Source organism: Eublepharis macularius, chromosome 7, assembly GCF_028583425.1.
Source record: "Eublepharis macularius isolate TG4126 chromosome 7, MPM_Emac_v1.0, whole genome shotgun sequence".
Lineage (NCBI taxonomy): Eukaryota > Metazoa > Chordata > Lepidosauria > Squamata > Eublepharidae > Eublepharis > Eublepharis macularius.
The window spans coordinates 87,589,601-87,611,562 of record NC_072796.1 but is presented as its reverse complement, the minus strand read 5'-3'; the positions used below and the strand labels follow the sequence as shown (position 1 = coordinate 87,611,562).

Here is a 21,962-nt window from a genome sequence, read left to right as displayed (position 1 = left end):
CCTTATTGTGTGAAGCTTGGTACACTCCCATGTGTGGAGGCACAGAAGAACGAAGATGAAAACAGGGTTAACATACCTGTAACTTATGTTCATCGAGTTCTTCTGTGCTGACACACAACCCTCCCTCCTACCCCGCTGTGAATTCCAATGCACGACAATGTGATGGCTGTAACGGGAATTGGTGTTTTTAAGGTGTTATGGCTAAGTGTATTGGTCAAGCGGCGGCAAAGGAGAACTGAGGGAAGGGGCCGTTGGTCGCTGGAGGAGCATGTGACCGTTTGGGCGGGAAAACGGTCGCTGAGGCGCGCGACAAACGGCCCCTTCGGAGCCATAGAAGCTATAGAAAATTCTCCGGCGGCTGGCCTGCGCCTGCGCAGTCCCCATGTGTGTCAGCACAGAAGAACTCGATGAACATAAGTTACAGGTATGTTAACCCTGTTTTATCCACACTGTGATTACAGAAATGTGTTTTATGTGAGGATGGCTTTGCAAACTGTTTGGAAATTTTACTTGATTGAAAACACTATAGCCAGCACAGGTTATAAGGAACACATTTCAACAGTAATTAAAAATAACTACATGGACTGCCAGTTTGGGCCTGAGCACAAGTATTGGTTCTTATCTTTTAATTCCAAAATGGTCTGGGACCAGAGCATCTAAAGGATCATCTAATGGAGAGCCAGTTTGGTATAGTGGGAAAGAGCGGCGGGACTCTAATCTGGACAACCGGGTTTGATTCCCTATCCCTTTGCTTGAAGCCTGCTGGGTGACCTTGGGTCAGTCACAGCTTCCCAGAGCTCTCTCAGCTCCACCCACCTCACAGTGTGTTTATTGTGGGGATATTAATAATAACATACTTTGTAAACCATTCTGAGTGGGTGTTAAGTTTCCCTGAAGGGTGGTATATAAATCGATTGTTGTTGTTGTCGTCATTGTTATTATTATTATTTTCCCATATGAGTTTGCTCATTAGTTAACAGCCTTGTTAGATATCATACTCCATGTGTTGCTACCTTCATAGTAAAGTTGGTGGCCACTGGAGACAAGACCCTTTTTGTTGTGGCATTTCACTTTTAGAGCTCCCTTCCCATAGCCAGCAGTTTTCCTGGTTTCTTTCTCTTTGCCTTTCAATCCCTCCTTTCTTGTTAGCACCTCAAATGCTGCTTTTGCTGCAGGCTTGGTATATTCTGAGAAATATAATTTTTCAAGAAGCTTACTAGTAGCAAGAGATAGGTGGGGTTGGGTATCTATAATCCAACCCTAAGGGAAGTTCACATTACAAGTACCAATATGTTTATTCTGAATCAGGAAATTATGAACATTGGCTACATCATCATATTGGAATGTTGATGTAATCTCTCTAGTACTTGATTTCTTTTTCATGTTTTGGCTGGAAAAATGAGGTGGGGGCAATATAGCTACATCTAAAGTAGTAAAATGCATGTGGCATGTGGTCACGAAAGTTTTTACAGCTACTACGAAGATACATTCCCAATGCAGCAGTTACATGACTGTCAAAAAGCATAGACTAGTACTGCAAAGGTGCTTGTATCAGTTCCACAGTCACAAATTTCCTTTCTTTTTAAAAGAAGTTGCCTGTAATCTAAAATATTGTGAAAAGGCAGACAAACTCACAAAGACAAGTTGCAATATTAAATCTTTGTTTTATTCTGTATTTATGCAAAGGTATTCAAGATTTTTAAATATTCACTTGAGTTTTTAAATGTGATACATTGTTTTGATATTTATTCTTGAGATAATTACAGTTCTTTTATAAAACCACTTGAGTTCGAAGTTGAGGGGGAAGCATCTTAAGCAGGATTCCCAGAAAAAATATTACACATACAGGTGCACTACCGTGTGTCCATCACCTTCATCTTCAGCCAGCCACCTTGTGAAGAAAACAGTTTCAAAAAAAATGTTAGAAGAGAAAGTACAGCATATACCAAATACCTAAACCACTACAAATATATACCTGTTACTAGATCTATTTATATTAGGAAGCCAGAGCACTGATTATGAATTCATCTAGGCAACAACTTAGAATATTCAGAAACCTCTGATTTGAGATGGGCACAGAATGAGAAAAAAATGAACTCTTGAGTTTCGTGGTTCGTCGAGTTCCATGAACCATGAACCACGAACTTTCACGAAATTGTCCCATTTCACAAAACAATTTTTTAGGTTTGTGATTCGTCAGATCCCAGGGCCCTACAATGGCCCCCTTCATACCCAAAGATGCCAAACTCACAGGGAGACTTCAAAGGCACCCTCATCCAACAACCTTCCTAGCCAAGGACAAGAGCAGAAAATAAGAAATAGTCTTTTCAGTCTCTTTTGAAGCAGCAGCAAATCCAGCCAAAAGCTTCCAAATCTACTCTCTCTCACACTCCAAGTCTCAGCAATAGCTCCTCCCTCTGCCTCTTTCTACTGGGACTGAAAGCATAAGGCAGAGAGCTGTGCCTTATATAGGAAATGCTCACGTAGAACAGAACAGCCTGTCAAGGTTATGTGGGCTAGGATTGGGGTTTCCATGGCAACAAAAGGTCTGCAGACATTCCGGGCCTATTTTGCCTATGGAATCAATGGATCAGTGCCAGCTTGTCTGGCATCACAAAGCATTCACAAATTGAACTAATCAACCCAAAAAGTCATGGATTTCATGAAAAACGCAGCCCCACGAAATGCGTTTTCATGATATACGAATTGGCCCAATTCATCACAAAATTTGATTCGTATTTCGATTCGTGGCCATTTCTACCTCTGATAGCTATTATTTGAAAGTACAGGCAGGGAAAGGAAAGTGGAAGTAGATTCATTCCAGGTTTCCCACTAAGCACTGCTGACCCCAGTTGTGTTCAAGAAGAATTTCATGAAAGCCCACCAAAATCCAAAATCCAATCTCAGAATAATTAAAATATTTTTTTAATATAACTTCACTTTAGTAAAATTATTAGTGTCATGGATCGAAACATCATGTTTGCCTTTTAATACTTACATATAGAGCCAGTTCGGTGTAGTGGTTAAGGGTGGTGGGACTCTAATCTGGAGAACTGGGTTTGATTCCCCACTCCTTCACTTCACCTTGGGTCAGTCACAGCTCTTCCAGAGCTCTCTTAACCCCACCCACCTCACAGGTTGATTGTTGGGGGGATAATAATAACATACTTAGTAAATCGCTCTGAGTGGGTGTTAAGTTGTCCAGAAGGGCAATATATAAATTGGATGTTATTTATTATTATTATTACATAATGCCTCTGCAAAAGAAACACTGTTCTTCCACCCTTTGTAAAATATGTTACTATGTTGTGCAACATTTATAGTCCTTAAAGCTATGAGTTCCAAATATGTGTGAGAGGGCCTTCCACAGGAATTGATGACAGTTGCCATGGGTGGTATGGGTCCATGTGTGTATTTGCCAAATGACCAAAAAGCAATTATACATATGATAGTTATGTGTAAACAACATGGCTTCTAAATACCTCAGATCTGTGCTTATATTCATATGTTAAATATATTTATGCTTACATCTATACAATTTGTTCTTACATCACTATGTCCAGTTACACTGTATACTAAGGTAGGTCAGGCAACTGAGTTACCTATCCCTATCTGTGAAGTGTTGATGACCATGTCTCCACTTGAGTTCACTGATTAAGTAGTAACAGCCATTTGGCACCTAAATTTGTTCATATGCTGGGATTCGGTGGTGGGCTGCCTCCCTTCTAGGGGGTGGGGTGTGTGGCCACTCACCGGTGGCACCCCCCATATGCCTGCCTGCCAGGTCTCCCAGAGGCTACTTTCCGCCAAGGTACAATGGAGGGTGATATTGGCAGCCACTGGGCCTGATGGGCTGGGGGAGGTGGTGGCAGGCCACCTCCCCTCTAGGGGGTGGGGGGGTTGGCCACTCACCAGTGGCACCCCCCATGTGCCCACACGCCAGGCCTCCCAGAGGCGGTGCAGAGGCTGTTGCTGGCCAAACACACCAGCTGGACATGGAGCATTGGACATTTAGGTACATAGGATAGACAGCGCCCCCCCCCATCATGGGGGAGGCATCGGTTCCCCTAGGAAAGGGGATTGTGGGCAGACAGGTAGGTGCCCACGTGGCAAGCTGTGGGCTGCCCCCTGCATCACTCACCAGCCTGCCATCATGGATGTGGCAGCCTATTCAGCGCACCCTACAGAAGATGGCAGTTCCCCAGAATCTGCACCACTCAGACAGCTTACCTGTGCAGGCAGTACAGGCAGGCTGATGTCAGCATCACCCATCTTCCTGCCTTCGCGGAAAGGACGGGTGTTGCGGCTGGGACCCATTCTCCCCTTCTCAGAGGGGACAGCAGGTGCCCACGAATAGGGGGCCCTGTGCTGTACAACCATATATGCAACAGCCCCTGAGCTGCTCCTCGTGCCCAAAAGCAGCAGCAGCAGACAGCACCCACCTTCCTGCCTTCACGGAAAGGGTGGGAGGGACCCATTCCCCCACATACACTCAGAGGGGACAGTAGGTGCCATGGAAAGGGGGGCACCACGCTGCACAACCATATTTGCAACAGCTCCTGAACTGCCCCTCGTGCCCCAAAGTAGCAGCAGCAGACAGCACCGACCTTCCTGCCTTCACGGAAAGGCACACACACAAAACATTGCAGCTTCAATGCACTCTCCCTGTCTCTCTCCCAAAAGGCTAGCAACAGCTCTCTCCCACTCCACTGCCTGCTGAAACTGAAAAAACAGAGCTTGGAGCACGCTTCCTTTTATAACAAGAGGTCTCATAGAGCAACATAGGAGTTCTGTGGTTAGCAGTCGGAACTGCCTAACAGGGTTTGCAAGGATGAGATTGGAGTTCCCATGGCCACAGAACACCCCCTCCCCCCTCCCTCCCCCCTGGTGTCTGCTCCCATGTAACCAATTGTAACCAATTTGGAGCTCCACACTTGGAAGGAAGACCTGCCCATCAAGGTTAATTGGGCTTAGACTGGGGTTTCTAGGATGACAGAAGGAGTATAGACAGAGTTCAGGCAGCCCCTGCCTCCATTGCCAAGGGAATTGATTGAAGGCACCTGACTGTCTGGTTTCACGAACAGCAGACGAATGCAACGAACAAGGCTTGCGACGACTACTTGTTCGTCTAGAATGAGGTCTCATGAACAGCTTGTTCGCAAACCGATGAACGGGCTGTTCGTGGCTTTTTTGCATTCATAATGCTGTTCGTGCCCATGTCTACCTTAGAATACCTACGAAGGGGAAAGGAAAACTCCTGCCTTCCCCTACAAGCCATTTCCCCATGTCAAAATAGCACAAGGGGTGGGTACCTCCCTGTTTTTACTGCTCCACATGCACAGAATACATGGAGCAGATAAAACAGAGAGATGCCACTGTTAGCTGTTTTGGCATTCTGAGGCCTTGGGCTCTTTTATTTTTTAACAGCCATTACCCACAGCTACTATGGGGAACCCAAGTTGGGTCTGGAGAACTTGGACCCCACTCATCAAAAACCTGTATGTCTAGTTTGATCATTAGAGAGACATTTTCATTTTGGGGAAAGAATTTGACACCCTTCCTTTTTAAGTACCATCACTCTGATCCCTATTGGGATCTGTGGGACCACTTCTTTGGTCAAATTATGTATCTGAAGATACCCCAGTGCCTCTTGTAGACTTTGATTCTGCACACATTGGATAATGCACTTCCAATCCTCTTTAGAGGTCATTTGGAACTGAATTTTTCGTGTGTGAAACAAAAAATCCACTTCAAAACGATTGCTAAAGTGCATTAAAAGTGCATTATCCAATGTGTGCAGAATCTGTTTAGTTAACTGGATAATCTCAGTGTATCAATATTAGCTTCTTTAGAAGTTTAACAATATAAGTGAATGGCATGTAATAAAATTCATTGAAAATATCTAATTTAAAACCTGAGAAACAAACCTATTGCAACTGAAGCAGTACTGTTCACTTGTAGCCACATCTGTGATTTCTAATTTTTCCAGAAACCAACCACTTCCTGTTAAGAAAGAGCAAATGTGAATAAAGATGTGTACCTTTAAGTATAGAAACAATATGGAAACAATGGAAATCATTCTAATATTTTCTAGGAATTAGTATGTACAAGTATCATAGGGAAGTATTTAAATAAGAGAGAAAATATAGAAATATGGGTGAGCATGTGTGCATATAAGCAAATGAGTCATAGTACTCTGTAGCAAGTCTTAAACAGTTAGCAATTGTTAACAATATTGAACAATATTAAAATTTTTGCAAGGAACTTGTAATGCTGAACATTTTGAAACTTATTGATAAATCTCAAAGCCTATCTAATGTTTTTAATAAATAACGGTATTTTGTTCTTATATTCATTATTTAAGAAGAAAGGGTGACATTTACCATCTCAAACTGGTAAATAATTAGAAGTATACCTTCGATGTACTCATCAGAGAAAAGATCCAGTTTCACCAATTTTCACAATTTATCATTAAAAAGCAATGCTACTCACTGTACAACCCTAAGCAGAGTTATAGCCTTCTAAGCCCCCAATGGATTTGGAAGGATGTGATGCTACTTGAGGTTGCGCTAGTAATGAGAAACACTGGCAAGCTGGGTTGTTTTTACTTAATAGTCAGTGGATCTGCTTGCAGATAAGCATGCTATGATGTTCCCTTGTTCTTAAACAACAGCAATGGCACCAGAGGCAATTTTAAAATTCCCACAATAACTAACAAGTTTATTTACTTAAGAGGGGGGAAATCAGGTAAAATCAGGGGTTGAAAATTTCTGAGGTCATTCAACATGTACAGAACATGCACAGACTTCAGTTCTTATGCTTTTCACAGATACTTAAAGGCTTCTGTTCGGAATCTTTGGTTCCCCTGTTTCCCCCCAGTATACTTTCCCCTAGTATAGCTTCTTTTAGCATTCTCTTTCTCTTCTGAAGTTAGCTGGTAGCCACTTTCTAGTACTTGAAGCCTCTTCTCTTCACACAATGGCAGCAGTGGCGCCAGGGTTTTTGGCACCCGCGGCCAGCTGGTGGGCTGAGCACCTGTGTGTGCACGCACACACACATGCACTGGCCAGCGTGATGACATCACGTGTGACATCATCACGGGTGCACGCACACTGCCAGCCCAATTGCTGCAGCTGGTGGCTGGGACGGCGCGCGGGTGGCCTCCGAGCTCTCCCGCTTGGTTGCCCTGCACCACTGCAGATGGCTGCCTGAGGCTGCTGCGCCCGGCTGGGTGTGTGTGCTGGTGGCGGTGGCGGCGCAGGGAGGGAGCGCTAGGAGGCTGCAGCTCCATGGCATGTGCTCCCGCCCCCTCGCGCCTCCTCCGGCGCCCCCTCTGGCACCCTGCACTCTGAGGCCACCGCCTATCTGGTCTCAATGGGTATGCCGGCCCTGCACACTGGTACTTTGTTAACTGAATCTGGATGAAATCAGTTCTGTTGAAGCCAATTAGTGGATAAACTGGTACATGTCAAAAATGATTCTGTCCTAAAATATGCTTTAGAGTTCTTCACATTTATGTAGGGTAGGGAATTTAAATAAAATGCAAACTTGTGATTATATCTGTTTTTGCCAAAACTCGTTTTAACAGTTAGTAAGTTAAATGAAGCAAAGAATAAAGCAATATAGAAATGCTGGAAAATTTCATTTGTTCTTTTCATTCAATTTAAAAAGTTATCTAATAGCACAATAGTATGTCACTAGCAGTGCAACCCTAAGAACCCCAGGACTGCAGTGTAAATGAATGTTCTTTTTCAGTGGATACTAACGCAGTACAGAAACTTCTGAACTGTGTAAGTAAAAACAGGCAATTTTCTTAAGGAAAATCAATTCTCTTAGTAAACCCAAGAAAATAAATTTGTCCTTGAGTGTATGTCTTTAAACCTATATAAGCTAAAATACATAACTTAGATGTTTCTCAGTATCAGATTTATACACTGATTAAATAATGTGTTTTTACTCAGGTCTTTAACTTTTGACAATGATTTATGTTTCATGAAAATCAACATAACAGGCTTCCTGAGTCTGACTCATGAAATGAAGCTAATATATCACTGATTTCGATAGATGGACAAGATTTGACTAATGTTAAGAATTATCGGCCAATTTCACTGCTGAATAATGATTATAAAATATTTGGCGGAAAGGTTAAAGGGATGGATGTCAGAATTTATTGTAGAAGAACAGGCTGGATTCCTACCTAATAGACAAATTAAGGATAATTTAAGGACAGTAATAAACACTATTGAATACTACGACAAGCACTGTGATAGGGAAGTTGGTTTCTTTTTTGTGGACGCGGAAAAAGCATTTGACAATTTGAACTGGGACTTTATGTTTGCCACTATGGAAAAGCTGCAAATGGGAGAAAAGTTCATACAAGCAGTTAAAGGAATATATAAAGACCAGTGTGCAGCGATTGTAGTTAATGATGATTTGACTAAAAAATTGAAAATAAGCAAAGGTACAAGACAAGACACTGAGAGATCTCTGTCTTTTGGTGCTACACCTCTGAAGATGCCAGCCACAGCTGCTGGCGAAACGTCAGGAACTACAATGCCAAGACCACGGCAATACAGCCCGGAAAACCCACAACAGCCATCATACAAGACAAGGTTGCCCATTGTCTCCATTGTTGTTTATTTTGATTTTGGAAATTTTGTTGACTCAAATACGAGAGGACGATACAATTCGTGGCATAAAAATAAAGGAATTTTCCTACAAAGTGAGAGCATTTGCGGATGATGTAATGTTGATAGTGGAAGATCCAATATATAACATGCCAAAAATAATAGATAAAATAAAGGAATTTGGAGACTTGGCTGGATTTTATGTGAACAAAAAGAAGTCGAAGATATTGTGTAAGAATATGACGAAGCAAAAACAGCAAGAATTAATGGAGATAACAGACTGCGAGGTAACTAACAAAGTGAAATATTTAGGGATTGAGCTGACTGCGAAAAACATAGATTTATTCAAAAATAATCACAAGAAACTGTGGCAACAAACAGAAAGAGATTTGATAAAATGGAATAAATTAAATTTGTCATGGTTGGGAAGAATAGCAGCAGTGAAGATGAATGTGTTACCACGTGTGATGTTTTTGCTGCAAACTATTCCAATTATCCGAGACTTCAAACAATTTGACAAATGGCAAAGAAAAATTTCAGACTTTGTGTGGGCAGGCAGGAAACCCCGGGTGAAAATGAAAGTATTACAAGATTCAAAAGAAAGAGGAGGACTGCAACTGCCAAACATAAGATTATATTATGAAGCAATTTGTCTGGCTTGGTTAAAAGACTGGATAATGTTAAAAGACCGTAAACTGCTGGCCTTGGAGGGATACAAAAAATTGTTTGGATGGTATGCATATCTGTGGTATGATAAAGTAAAAGTGGACTCTATGTTTTTGCATCACTACATTAGAAGAAGCCTTTTCATAATCTGGAAGAAATATAAGAACTACATGGAAAGTGGCATCCCCTCATGGGTGGTACCATACGAAGTAATAGATCCGAGAGCTGTCTATAATGAACAACAATGTTTAACTTATAAAGAGATAATGTCGATGGAACATAGGATACCAAAAATAAAGACACAAGAAGAGTTATCTCCTCACTATGGATGGTTTCAATACAGGCAAATCAGGGATCTTTACAACTCGGACTGTTTAAAGGGAGGAATAAGACTGAAAAACTCGGAGTTAGAAGAAGTGATTTTACAAGAAGGTAAAAAAGACATTTTGAAAATATACAAAATACTTTTAAAATGGTATACGGAAGACGAGACAGTCAAAGTCCAGATGGTGAAATGGGCAATAAACTTTCATAAAGAAATAACAATGGAATCATGGGAACACTTGTGGAAAAACACTTTGAAGATTTCAACGTACCAATATTAAAGAGAATGTATATAAAATGATGTATAGGTGGTATTTAATGCCTAAGAAGATTGCGCTTGGAAATGCAAATATGTCAGATAAATGCTGGAAATGTAAAAAGCATGAAGGATCATTGTATCATATGTGGTGGACTTGTGAGGTAGCTAAGCAATACTGGGGAGATATAATAGAAATAATTAATGAGGTTTTGCAAACCCAAATAAATAAGAACCCAGAATTGCTGCTACTGAACTTGGGAATGGAAGATGTTCCAATGCAGTACAGAACATTGCTATTTTACGTGACTACAGCAGCAAGACTTTTGTATGCGCAGAAATGGAAAGTGCAAGAAATACCAACTATAGAAGACTGGATTTACAAATTGTTGTACATGGCAGAAATGGACAAAATGACAAGAAAACTGAAAGATCTGGACCCAGGAGTATATTTTGCAGACTGGGGGAAACTGAAACAATATTTAGAAAAAAAAAGGGATGTAAAAGGAGGACTGTGGCAGTTTGAGAATTATTAATTTGTGATTTTATAAAGGGGAGAGAGAAGTAACTTTACCATTAATGGGGAAATTTGGTTATTAATTAATCTAAGCTAATTAAGAAGATTGTATTAAAAATAGATAGGTTAAACAGCTAGGAATAGAATGGACTTATTAGAGAATCTGAGATATAGAATAATTTGAATATGCTTAGAATAAGGGATACAATATATATAAAATTTAGAAGAATATAGTTAAAAATAATTTAAATGATAAGATGGGTTAAGGGTTGGAAAGCTGTTGGAAGTCAATAAGGAGGGGGGGAAAGGGTGGGGGTTGTTATAATTTAGGTAATATGGGGAATTTATGTAAAATTTATGTACTCACCAATAATTTTTTTTTTTAAAGAAAATCAACATAACAGGCAACACATTTCAGAAGCTAGCACCAACTTGAAATTCACTCACAATCCAAATTCTAAGTTTATTGTGAGAGTACATTTCTGTCCATGGAATTCAGCTTGTCCAGCAGCAGCTTCGCTGCTTTAGCTGGGAGCCGTCCTTTGCAGCCCCGCCCAGAGGAAGAGGCAGGCTCCCTTCCTGGGCATATGGGGCTTTGGCCTGGGGTGGAGCCAAGAGCCTTTTGCCTGCGGCTCCACTTTCCCCTGGCCGCAGTTGCTTCACTCGTCAGCCCACCCACCTCACCCTGTTATAGTGCAGGATTAGCCGACTGCTGTTTCCAGAGCCAGGTAGGAATTTTTACCCTTTTCACCGATTGGCTGTTGGGAAGGGGTTTTTTTCACCTACCTTGTACTGCTGGCAGAGGTTTGAGGTATTGGCCTTGGTGTTGTTGTTTTAGTTATGTTACTGGCAGGAGAGTTTAGGGAATAGAGTGCGGGCCGGTGAGCACTCAGTGGTGCTTCCCCATGGGTGGGAAACAGGGTCTGCCAACAGTGCGGTATGCTTGTGACAGCTACCATAACATGGGCAGACGCCTGTGGGTGTCATGTCTGAGCCCCATCCATGCCAATTTTGATTCTGTTCTGCTGAACACAGCGTATCTAGCATTGGCCAGTGTAACTTTGCTAATGTCCTAACTATTCTTTCTCAGGCTTTTGCAGGTGGTTATCTGTTGAACTGCAGCAGCTTCCAGTGTTTATAACTTTGCGCTTAGTCCCAGACAATGCTGTGTCTGGCTTCCTAATAACTCAACGTGATAACACAAATATGTAAAATGTTCTCACACAAAAAGAGTGCCAACGGATTGTTGACTGTTGGGAGGGGAAAAAAAAGAGTAAACCAGAATGGTAAAAGAGAAGTGTCTTCCACGTGATGCCATTACTGTCAATTTTTACTCATGCTGCTTAGAAGTCTGCCTTGTTTCTAAGTAGTCCTATGGACCTGCATATAGAAATGATCTGATTTCTGAATAAACTCCGTTTGACTAAGTACATGTGTCTTACTGCAAATGGGCCAGAGATTAGATTGCTGTATCCTGTCATCCATAGCCTGACAGTGGAGATCCCCAGGGTCAAGGCCTTCCCTCATGCTGTATGGCTGGGGCCGTTAGGTGCTTGATGGGGGGATCCATTTGCCTGGCTGGCCGGGTTGCAACCATTTCCAGGCATGACCTACACCCGGGGCTGTGGGGCTCACCCAGACAAGTCAAGATGGAGGTCCAGGGATGATCCCGTGGCTTGATCTGTACCGCTTAGTTGGCCCTTGCCGTGGTTTATGTTTATGGTCATGTTAATAAACGGCCCTTTCGTTTAAAGCCTGTGTCTGTCTCTTCATTCCGGCTGGGGTTGCAATGTTATTTCCTCACCTCTCTCTTTCTGCAGCAACTCAAAATGCCCCCAAGATGCTATTCTTAGGGCAGGAGGTGGGAGAACACTGTACATTAGATTTTATGTGAGGAATCATGTTCTTGGTAGGCAAGCAGCTTCCTACATTTAAAATCTATGTGTTGATTCTCACGTTATTTTGAGAGCTATAATATTTGAGAGTGTTATAATCTATGTTATAATCTTGATTTACTTTCTGAATGATGGACTGTAAATCTGCATGCTCTTCAGGACATTTTGTAATTACTTTGGAGATTTTTATGCATACAAAGCAGAGTTAGAACACACAGAAACGCACGCACGCACACGCGCGCGCGCACACACACACACACACACACTGTTGTACTTACCAAATCCTTTCCCATCATGTCCAATTTCAATTTTCTGCAACCTCCCAACATTCTTTGTCTTAATTTTGAAAGTGTCAGTCTGTAAAAACAAAAACAAAAAACAGCTATCAAAATACAGTAAGCCAAAGCCTGAAATTAGCTTGCTTGGCTTACTTTTGGGACTGATTTAAATCTAGGTATGTGGAAAAATGGCAGCAAGAGAAATGCATAATTATTGTTGTTGTTACTAGAATGGTTCTTTCCTTAAAACCTGGAGGATGTACTTTCCAAATTATGCTTAAAGGATTCTGGCAATTGTATTGGATTCAATATTCAAGTGTTTTTTCCTCTGCTAAGCGACTTGATGGCACGCCCCCCCCACACCAGTGTATTATGAATTGCCTCCCAGTTGAAGTAAAAGCATCTCTTGCTTTTATTTTTTAATTTACTTTTTATTTATAATACACAAATCTGCCTTTGAATAAATGATCAGATTAACTGCTGTCATATTGCTTGTGTATGCCACAATTTTATTCATGATATTCCAGTATTCCAAAAGCATAGTATGTGTATTATTGTTACTGTTTAGTAAAGAACCCCCCCAATACTACAATGAACTATGTTTAGGATAGTTTCTTTAAAAGTTTCTATTCATCTGCTTTCATGATCCAACAGATGGTGATACCTTGAAGAGTTCATGACCCAGGACCTCAAAATTTGTCCATCAGAACCATCAGGGGGAGTAAAGGGGAGGGTACTTATAGTATTTAGCAAGCTTTGTGTCCTTAGAGATAGAAAACACTACATAATAGAAGTGCAAGTGGACATTGTATAGTTTACCTTTCCTCTTTCAAAGGGATCTCGATGATCAAGTGATTTACTGAGCTCAATTAACTGAGATGAATCCTTGTCTCCAAACAAGATTATATGCACATTGGCATCGGTTCCTGCTCCTCTCTTATCACCTGTGTATACTTTAACAATGTATTCTTCCAGATTTTCCTGTTCACCTTCATCCTTGGTAATCAAAGAGAGAGGGATTTCTCTCTTTATTTCAGGTTCATTGGCATCCAAAAGGAATGTTCTAAAACCAAGCCATATAATGATATTCAGAACAATGATGTAAGAAACAATAAATCCAGTTGAATGCTACAGAAAGATTCTAGATCATGGCATGCTTATTGGGTAATATGCTATGCAACACATTAAAGACACTGGGAGATTCATTTTTTATATCATACTCACTCATTCACTTCAAATATATAGACAGGATCTTGCTTTGGAGCTTCCTTCAAGTGTAATGCTCTAATACCCAGTTTACAGGCTATAAATAAAACAAGATGGAATGGAAATGTTTAGCTTTAAGTCAACATTTAATCAAAATGTGGTACTATCATTAATTATATCAACAAATTGTCACTGGCAAGTCACTTTTATTGTATTTAGCCATAGGATATTTCAGCATTACATGATTATCCATTGTAATCAATCTCTTTCACCATTTAAGATCTCAGACATACTAGAAAACAGTCTCATTCCATATTTGTAAATTTAAAGCACTAAGAAGATCTTATATGATCAACTGGAACATATTATGATTTTAGGGTGGGGATATTACATCCTATTGATTTCAAAGGGGGAAAGTTTGATATAAATGCAGGGATTTTGTCCTCTTAGTTGGCAGACTGGGATCTACACTTGTTAGGAACAATGCTGGAGTTGCAAGTTTGAAGGAACTGCCTCATTAGGATGGAGTAGGATACAGGCTCCACCCTCCACACCACAGGCTTTAGCCCTTGAGTCTCAGCCACCACATGCTTGGCGTTTTTGATGGAAACTGCTTTGAGTGATAGGAAATGTGGTATGAAAATATCTCATATCCTACTGGAGCAGAGGGTTAGATCCAGCCAGCCTTTTCACTAATTCCCCTCCTTACTGTGGCACCTGTCTCTAACAACTGTTGTCTATGCAGAACCCATGATCCGCAGCACAGCCTTTTTGATGGTCATAGGAGACTCCTTGCTCTCTTTTTCACTAGCAGAAAAGCAGGTTCGATTCAACCCACAGATTTTAGGAGATTAGTACTCAAGGTAGATAAGGTAGGGAACCACAGAATGATTTCATCTCATTATCCAATTATAATCTGCACTTGTAATATCAAGACTAGTGACATGTCCAAGGAAGCAGCACACTCTTCAGTTTGAGATACAGAAAAGTGCTTTGATTTTCCAGAACCTAACTGAAGAGCACTTTTATACAACCGAGTAATAATATGATTCAAGGGCCAAACTAAGCCAGATGCAAGAGATCCAAGATCTGATGTTCTCTCTCATTGCTTTTTCAAAGTACAAAGCAGCCACAGAAAAATCTGAATTGGGTTGGGAAGTAGCACTGGGAAAAAAGGTGTTTAATGCTCCCCCCCCCATACTATTTTCCTGGTCTAAAATATTCTCTCCCAAAGATGCTATCTATCCTGCAGAGGAAAGCTTACGTACATATACCAATAGATGCTGTCCTGCATTCTCTCACAGGGTTAATTGCAGTGTGTCTAGGTGTGTGTCTGGGGGGGGGGGGATTTAGATATGAAGAAGCCACAGGACAAAGGGTTACTTGACTCCTTTGCGCTGCTTCCTCAGCCCAAATTCTCCCACAGCTGCTTTGAACTTTTAAATAAAATGCAGGGGATCCAGTCAGTAGTCTCCTGATGGTCTAGTCTGATCTTTACAATTACATATGGAAAAAAAAGTCTTAGCTATAGCTATAGCTTAATCTGATTCTCTCCCAATGCACACAATGATATTGTGTGCAGATTATTTCCATGAATAGGGGTGTTACAGAGCAATTTGAAACGGCCTTGGATTTCAAAGGTGCACCCCCCTAACTGTGAGGACAGTTGAAGTTTCTTCCTTGAAGGAGTTGTGCTCAGTTTAAAATGTATGTGTGAACTATTTTCTCATTCCCTCCTCCTGGCAGTCTCCATAGGCTCACCTTTCCCTAACTCCTTCTCTCCTTCAAACCCATTGAACAACTTACCTTTTATCTTCCCCCCATCTTCAACTATATTTCTTAATTTTTGTTTCCATTTTCATACCACTTTTCTCCTCAATGGGGACCCAAAGCAGCTTATATTGTTCTCCTTGCCTCCATATTACCCTCACAAAAACCCTGAGAAGTAGGTTGTGTGTGTGTGTGACTGGATCAAGTCACCCAGTGTTCTCCCTTAAACTTGGGGATTGTCCCTAATGTAAGTCTCCCAGCAGTATACCTTTACCAGCTCCTGGCTCCCAATTTACGTAGAGCCTTTTCTCTGGCCAGATTTAATGTTCTTCCTTCAGGCATTTTATCTGGTAGATTTCATGGGATTCCTTATTATAGCAGGTGTTGTCCTTGTTTGATGGACTGTGTTGAAACTGTTTCCTATGTTCTTCTCCAGTGCTCTTTTTATCTGGCGCCATGCTGGGATCTTCTACCTCCTATATTAGCCCAACTTTCAGAGTTTTCTGATGATTTTAAGGTTCAGTTTCTGCTTGACAACCCAGATGGGGAAATAACTGAAATAGTAGCAAAGTTTCTCTACAGTGCCATGGCTATACGCCCTGACAAGTAATATTTTGCTATACTGCTGCCCTGTTTCTATCTGTAATTTTAATCTCATTCTGTATGGACTCATTTCTGTATTTAAAATCTTATATTTTTATATATGCCAATAAAGGCTTGCTTGCTTGAGTGAACTTTTTTAGATTTCAGATTTTTCTGCAATCCTGAGTGCTTTTTCAGGTGTGTTTATGGCTCTAGTCTCTGGATTTAAGTATCTACGGATCAGGGCCACTTGACTATTAGTATATAAGACGGGGAATCTTTCATGAGGTTACATACAACATAATATTAAGAACTCAGTAAAGTAGCTCAATATCTAAATAAATTGGTTCCCCAGATTGATTTCTGAAGTCCTCAGCTTTGCAGTAAGCAAGTTTCTATCTTGTCCAACTATCATTCTAATCCTAATCACATCAATGCAGAAACAAAATGCTTTGGGGATCACCAGTACTTGCCTTCAGTTAAATATATTTAATAGCAATATTCAAATATCGACATAGCAGTTACTGAATGAAAGCTAAGAGAGTCTGATTCTGCAGAACTTCGGACATAAATACCTGAAGTAAACACAGATATCAATTGGTTAATTTAGCCAAATCTTCACAGTGAAAAAAACTTACATGATTTGCTTCTGATAAGAAGAGCAATTTTGTGCAGTTCTCCAAGGTCCACAGCATCTATCTGACCTGTAAATAACTAAAAAAAAAATAACTCTGTAGTCATTTGAATTAGTATTGAGCTTGTGGTAGGAGTTGTTTTTATATTTATTTATATGTACATTACATTTTGAATTCAATAACAGTTTCAAGGGTTTGTTTCAGATAATTAGGATAAAATTAAATACCTCATTTGCTTTTCCTTGCTGGACCGCAGGTGGTAATGACAACAAAAGAGGTCTGTCTCCAGTATCTCCATTGTCTCCATATACACACAGAGCAAGAGATACCAAGTTTATTTTGCTCAAAAAGTCATCAAAGACTATTTTAACATGATATGTAACCACTGTAAGATAAAAAGTCAATCCAGTGTTATTATAAAGTCTTGAATAACTATTCCAGAACACTTCATTTAAATTTTGCATCTTGCCATCTGGTAGATGAGAGGTGTAGGCACTGACTGATGAAACATGCACATGTCAATTCAGCACAAGAGAGTACAGATGGGCATGAACCGAAATACGAACCAAAGTTTGTGTCGAACTGGGACAGTTCGTACTTTGTGAACTGGTGGTTTGTCAGAGCCCATTTCTGACAAACCGCCACAAACTTTAGGCTGGTTTATTTGCTTCGTTTTTTTGGTTTGTCACTGCAGACAGCCTGGTGCCAGTCAATCAGTTGCCTAGGCAACAGGGGATGGACTTCCTGCAGACCTTCTGCTGACTTAGAAGTGGCCTTCTGCTGGCCTGGAAGTGAACTTCTGCTGACCCAGAAGTGACTATTTGCTGACTGGGATGTGACATTTTCACGAACCAAATGAACTGGTTCATGAACCAGGACAGGTTCGTGAAAGTTCATGGTTCATGTAATGCAACAAACTATGAACTGCACTGTTCAGTTTTTTTACGGTTCATGCCCATCTCTACAAGAGAGCATTTAACATGAGAAGAATTGCTGCTTGTCCCCTTGACCTCTGGCCTACAGGATCCCATAAGGTTCCATATTGTTCCCCATGCTTTTTAACATCTATGGGAAGCTGCTGGGAGAGGTCAGCCAGATATTTGAGGTGATGTATTGTCGAAGGCTTTCACGGCCGGAGAACGATGGTTGTTGGGGGTTTTCCGGGCTGTATTGCCGTGGTCTTGGCATTGTAGTTCCTGACGTTTCGCCAGCAGCTGTGGCTGGCATCTTCAGAGGTGTAGCACCAAAAGACAGAGATCTCTCAGTGTCACAGTGTGGAAAAGATGTAGGTCATTTGTATCTACTCAGGAGGGGTGGGGTTGAGCTGAGTCATTCTGTAAGAGTTTCCCAGGGTGTGGAATGCTAATGGCGGGAGGCTTCATTGTATCCTGAGGAGGTTCTTTTGCATATGGATTGGGGCTTGATGTGCTAATCTTCTCTGCAGGGCTATTGTCGGGTGTGGAGTGTTTTGTTGGCCTGGTGTTTTTCAGAACTGGAGCCCATGCTCTGTTCATTCTTAAGGTTTCTTCTTTCCTGTTGAAGTTTTGCTTATGCTTGTGAATTTCAATGGCTTCCCTGTGCAGTCTGACAAAGTAGTTGGAAGTGTTGTCCAGTACACCAAAATACTGGACACCAAAATACTGGACAACACTTCCAACTACTTTGTCAGACTGCACAGGGAAGCCACAGCTGCTGGCGAAACGTCAGGAACTACAATGCCAAGACCACGGCAATACAGCCCGGAAAACCCCCAACAACCATTATTTGAGGTGAGTTGCCACCAATATGTGGATGGCACTAACCTCTATCTCATGCTTCCAAGAGATCCCAGGGAGGCCATAGCAATCATAGGCAGATGCCTGGAAGCAGTTTTAGGATGGACAAGGGTTAATACACTGAAACTTAATCCCAACACAATGGAGGTGCTACTGGTGGGGGAAAGGATTGACTCAGGGATTCTGGGTCTGTTCTGGATATGGTTGCATAAAAAAGCAGATTCATAGCTTGGGGTGCTACTGGATGCAGGCCTCCTGCTGGAAATGCTGGTGGTGGTCAGCTATTGAAGCTTAATCCAGATAAGATGCAAGCGGTATTAGTCAATGATGTAGCCTATCAGGAACTGTGGATTCTGCGTATATTGGATGGGGTTGCAATACCATTGTGGAAGCAAATTTGCAGCTCTTGGGATAATATATGTCAACATATGGAAGCTCAAGTTCTCCTTTGTGGCATAGTGTCTTCAGCCAACTTCAGTGGGCCTACCAGCTGTGGTCTTTCCTTAATAAATGTGATTTGGCCATGGTTATACATGCTTCAATCACATCCAGATTGGATTATTATAATGCTCTCTGTTAGGAGCTGCAAAATGTAGCAGCAAGAATACTGGCACAAAATATTGGGAATGCATCTTGCTAGTTATAAAAGGGCTATACTGGCTGCCTTTTCACTTTCAGGCACAATTTATACTGCTGGTTATTATGACCAAACATTTTGCCCTTACCTCGACAGCCCAAGCTAGCCAGATCTTGTCAGATCTCGGAAGCTAAACAGAGTTGGCCTTGCTTAGTAATTGGATGGGAGACCTCGAAAGAACACGATGAGCACTATGCAGAGGCAGGCAATGGCAAACTATCTCTGTCAGTCTCTTCCCTTGAAACCTCAGCAGGACTTGCCCTGCTACAACTTGATAGGACTTTCCACCACCACTTAAATGTCTGGAATGAAGGTGCTTCTGTCATATATATGCCCATCCATTAATACTGAATTAACATAATTCATAACTTCAGAAGTTATGTTAATAACCACCAACAGCATGGCAGTTTAGAAGTGGCGTCTTGTCTGTCCCCTTCCCACACCTTCTTACCTGGTTCCTAATTTCACTAGTGTTAGGTTACAGACAAAGACTTCTTTGTTATCCCAGGCTTTTGGCTGCACTTTTTTCCTGCTGATGCCTAATCTGGAATTGTTTTCATTGCTAGCTATTCACTATTTTGTGATATTTTAATTTATTATTATTGCTGTAGCCTGCCTCAGAAATATATAGCTGAGTGTACACAGGCTATATTATACAAATACACATATATGTATGCATGCAGCAAATGAAGGTTATATCTTAAATTACCATAATTGTAATAAATAATATTTCATTAATAAATGTGTACTGAAGCCTTATAATCTTTTAATGTAATACTTAAAGACAATTATAGTGATCTGCCTGATAAAGTTCAGAGGTACTTCAATTTATACCTACCAGAAAGTGCTTCCCTTAATGGCCACTCTACAGGGAGCTCAATCCATCGGTCTCCATTAAGAAGAGGAAGTGTTTTATTTATAGAGATGGTAAAGGTATCCAGGGTTACTGTGTGTTGTATTTTACAGTGATGAAGAGACAAATGGGATATGCTTTCTCCCAAGTGATGAAGCCCAAGTCTCACTTTATAGAGTATCCCAAGGTCCGATGGGAAATGTACCTAAAAGACAAATGGTTGATTTCTGCAGTGATTCAGTTGGCTTTAAAGGACACCTTGAGATAGTATTTTCTAAACACTCTACATTTCTGCTGATCTCTGAGGAAGCCTAGTTGGCCAAAGCACTATGAAGAGTCCACTGTTATTAATGCCAGTTTGGCTCCAAGTACCCAAATGCAATAGTGACTGTTCAATATAACATTTCTTTGCTAACATAAATATGAGGACACACATTATTAAATATGATTATTTGTTGGAATGCCTCCACCCAGTGTATTATCTCTGAAAAATATCACCACTACAGATATTATATAAGAATAAATAATGTAAAAAAATCAGTTAAGTGTATCCTATTTTGATGAAAGAGTGAAGAATAAGTAGCCAGAGTAGGCAGCCATTACTAGAAGACTCAGTTTTCTCTGAGAAAAGCATTTAATTGTGATTAAAAAGATGATATAGGGTATATATTAATTTACATTATATGTTATTTGATTCTTAGCTTGATCTCCTCTTTCACTGTCCAAGAAAATTTGTTCAGATTTGCCATTCGTTCCATAAAATATCATGACCAGTTTAGAAATATTTTCCCAAGATTTTTCAAATTCATCTGATGATTCTTCGTGACATTTGGTGAAGTAAATCTTCCATGAACCTTCTGAGCAAGTAAAACAGAACAGAATTGTGAGAAAGGGGCACAGGTTTTCATCTGGTATAAATTATCAACTGGGTACAAAGTAACATTGGAATAAAAATTAATGACACAGCTTTGGTTGTTGTGGTATAAAATTACCTGATTTCATTTGTTGATTTCGTAACAGCGAGGAAGTCTTGCTTTTCTTTTCTTGTATTTCTAGTTAAATTAGAATTTAAAAATTAATATTTTGGTAAAACATTAGATAACCACAAATTAACATGTGGAAAAGTGGCATACTTGTGGTTTTTTTCATGCAATTGCATTTTTCCCACTGCAGATTTTGGGGAGAGACTCACTGGAATTTGTTGTGGGTCAGAAATTTTGTCCCTATCTCTCCCATAATGAATTTCATTACGTTTGTATCATCCTCCTATAATGAGACTCAAAAATGTGCTAAGACAGACTGAAACACTGCAGTTATTGATGAAAGGCAAGTGTCAATGCCAGAGAGCTGCTATAGCATAGTGGTTAAGCAGCTTGGCTATGAATTAGCACTCTGTTAGTTGAAATCCTGCTATTGCCATGAGCTTAGTAGGGAGCCAACCAGCCTTAGTTCAAACAGGGCATATTACAAGCAGCACCAAGGATACGGTGGCCTGTATCCTACTGTATCCTACTACTCTGCCTCTGTGATGGCTTGTGGAGGCAGGAGCAGGTACTATAACAATCAGGTGGAAAATACCACACACAGCCTGGTGTTACCTGAAATGGCAGGAGACAGAGCAAGATCCCTACCTTGCGTAAGGAAGCTCTAAACCCTATCTGACTCAAACCACCATTAAACAGCTCTATTTCCCCCTCTGCTCCTCCCTCTCCTTCCTCCCTCCAAGTCTTTTAAGGCTAGGGTTTCCAGATCCTCCCCTCTGAAAAGCAGGGGTGAAGGGTGTGGTGATGCTGATCCTCCTGGTGAGGAGGGGCAGTGTGGTGTGTACAGGATCTGTAGGCCCAATGGTGTTACTTTTGGTTCAGCAGGACCAAAACATAGCATTTTCGCCAAGATTTCAGCTGAATCTTTAAAAAATTGATCCTGCTGAGACACCATAGC

At 40.9% G+C, this 21,962-nt stretch overlaps 1 protein-coding gene across 1 annotated transcript in view; it reads right to left on the bottom strand.

Moving 5' to 3' along the window:
* Positions 1–1,650: 1,650 nt before the first annotated feature.
* The window catches only part of RP1 (RP1 axonemal microtubule associated), a 302,837-nt gene continuing 282,525 nt past the window's right edge, over positions 1,651–21,962 (bottom strand). Inside the window, exons 50-59 of the mRNA XM_054985404.1 lie at positions 21,014–21,073; positions 20,700–20,878; positions 20,007–20,226; positions 16,984–17,141; positions 16,760–16,835; positions 13,788–13,866; positions 13,383–13,626; positions 12,564–12,642; positions 5,928–6,003; positions 1,651–1,891 (exon numbers count right to left, since the gene is read on the bottom strand). Of these exons, the coding sequence (XP_054841379.1) occupies positions 1,837–1,891; positions 5,928–6,003; positions 12,564–12,642; positions 13,383–13,626; positions 13,788–13,866; positions 16,760–16,835; positions 16,984–17,141; positions 20,007–20,226; positions 20,700–20,878; positions 21,014–21,073 (1,226 nt within the window). The 3' untranslated portion in view covers positions 1,651–1,836. The remainder of the gene's footprint in view (positions 1,892–5,927; positions 6,004–12,563; positions 12,643–13,382; positions 13,627–13,787; positions 13,867–16,759; positions 16,836–16,983; positions 17,142–20,006; positions 20,227–20,699; positions 20,879–21,013; positions 21,074–21,962) is intronic.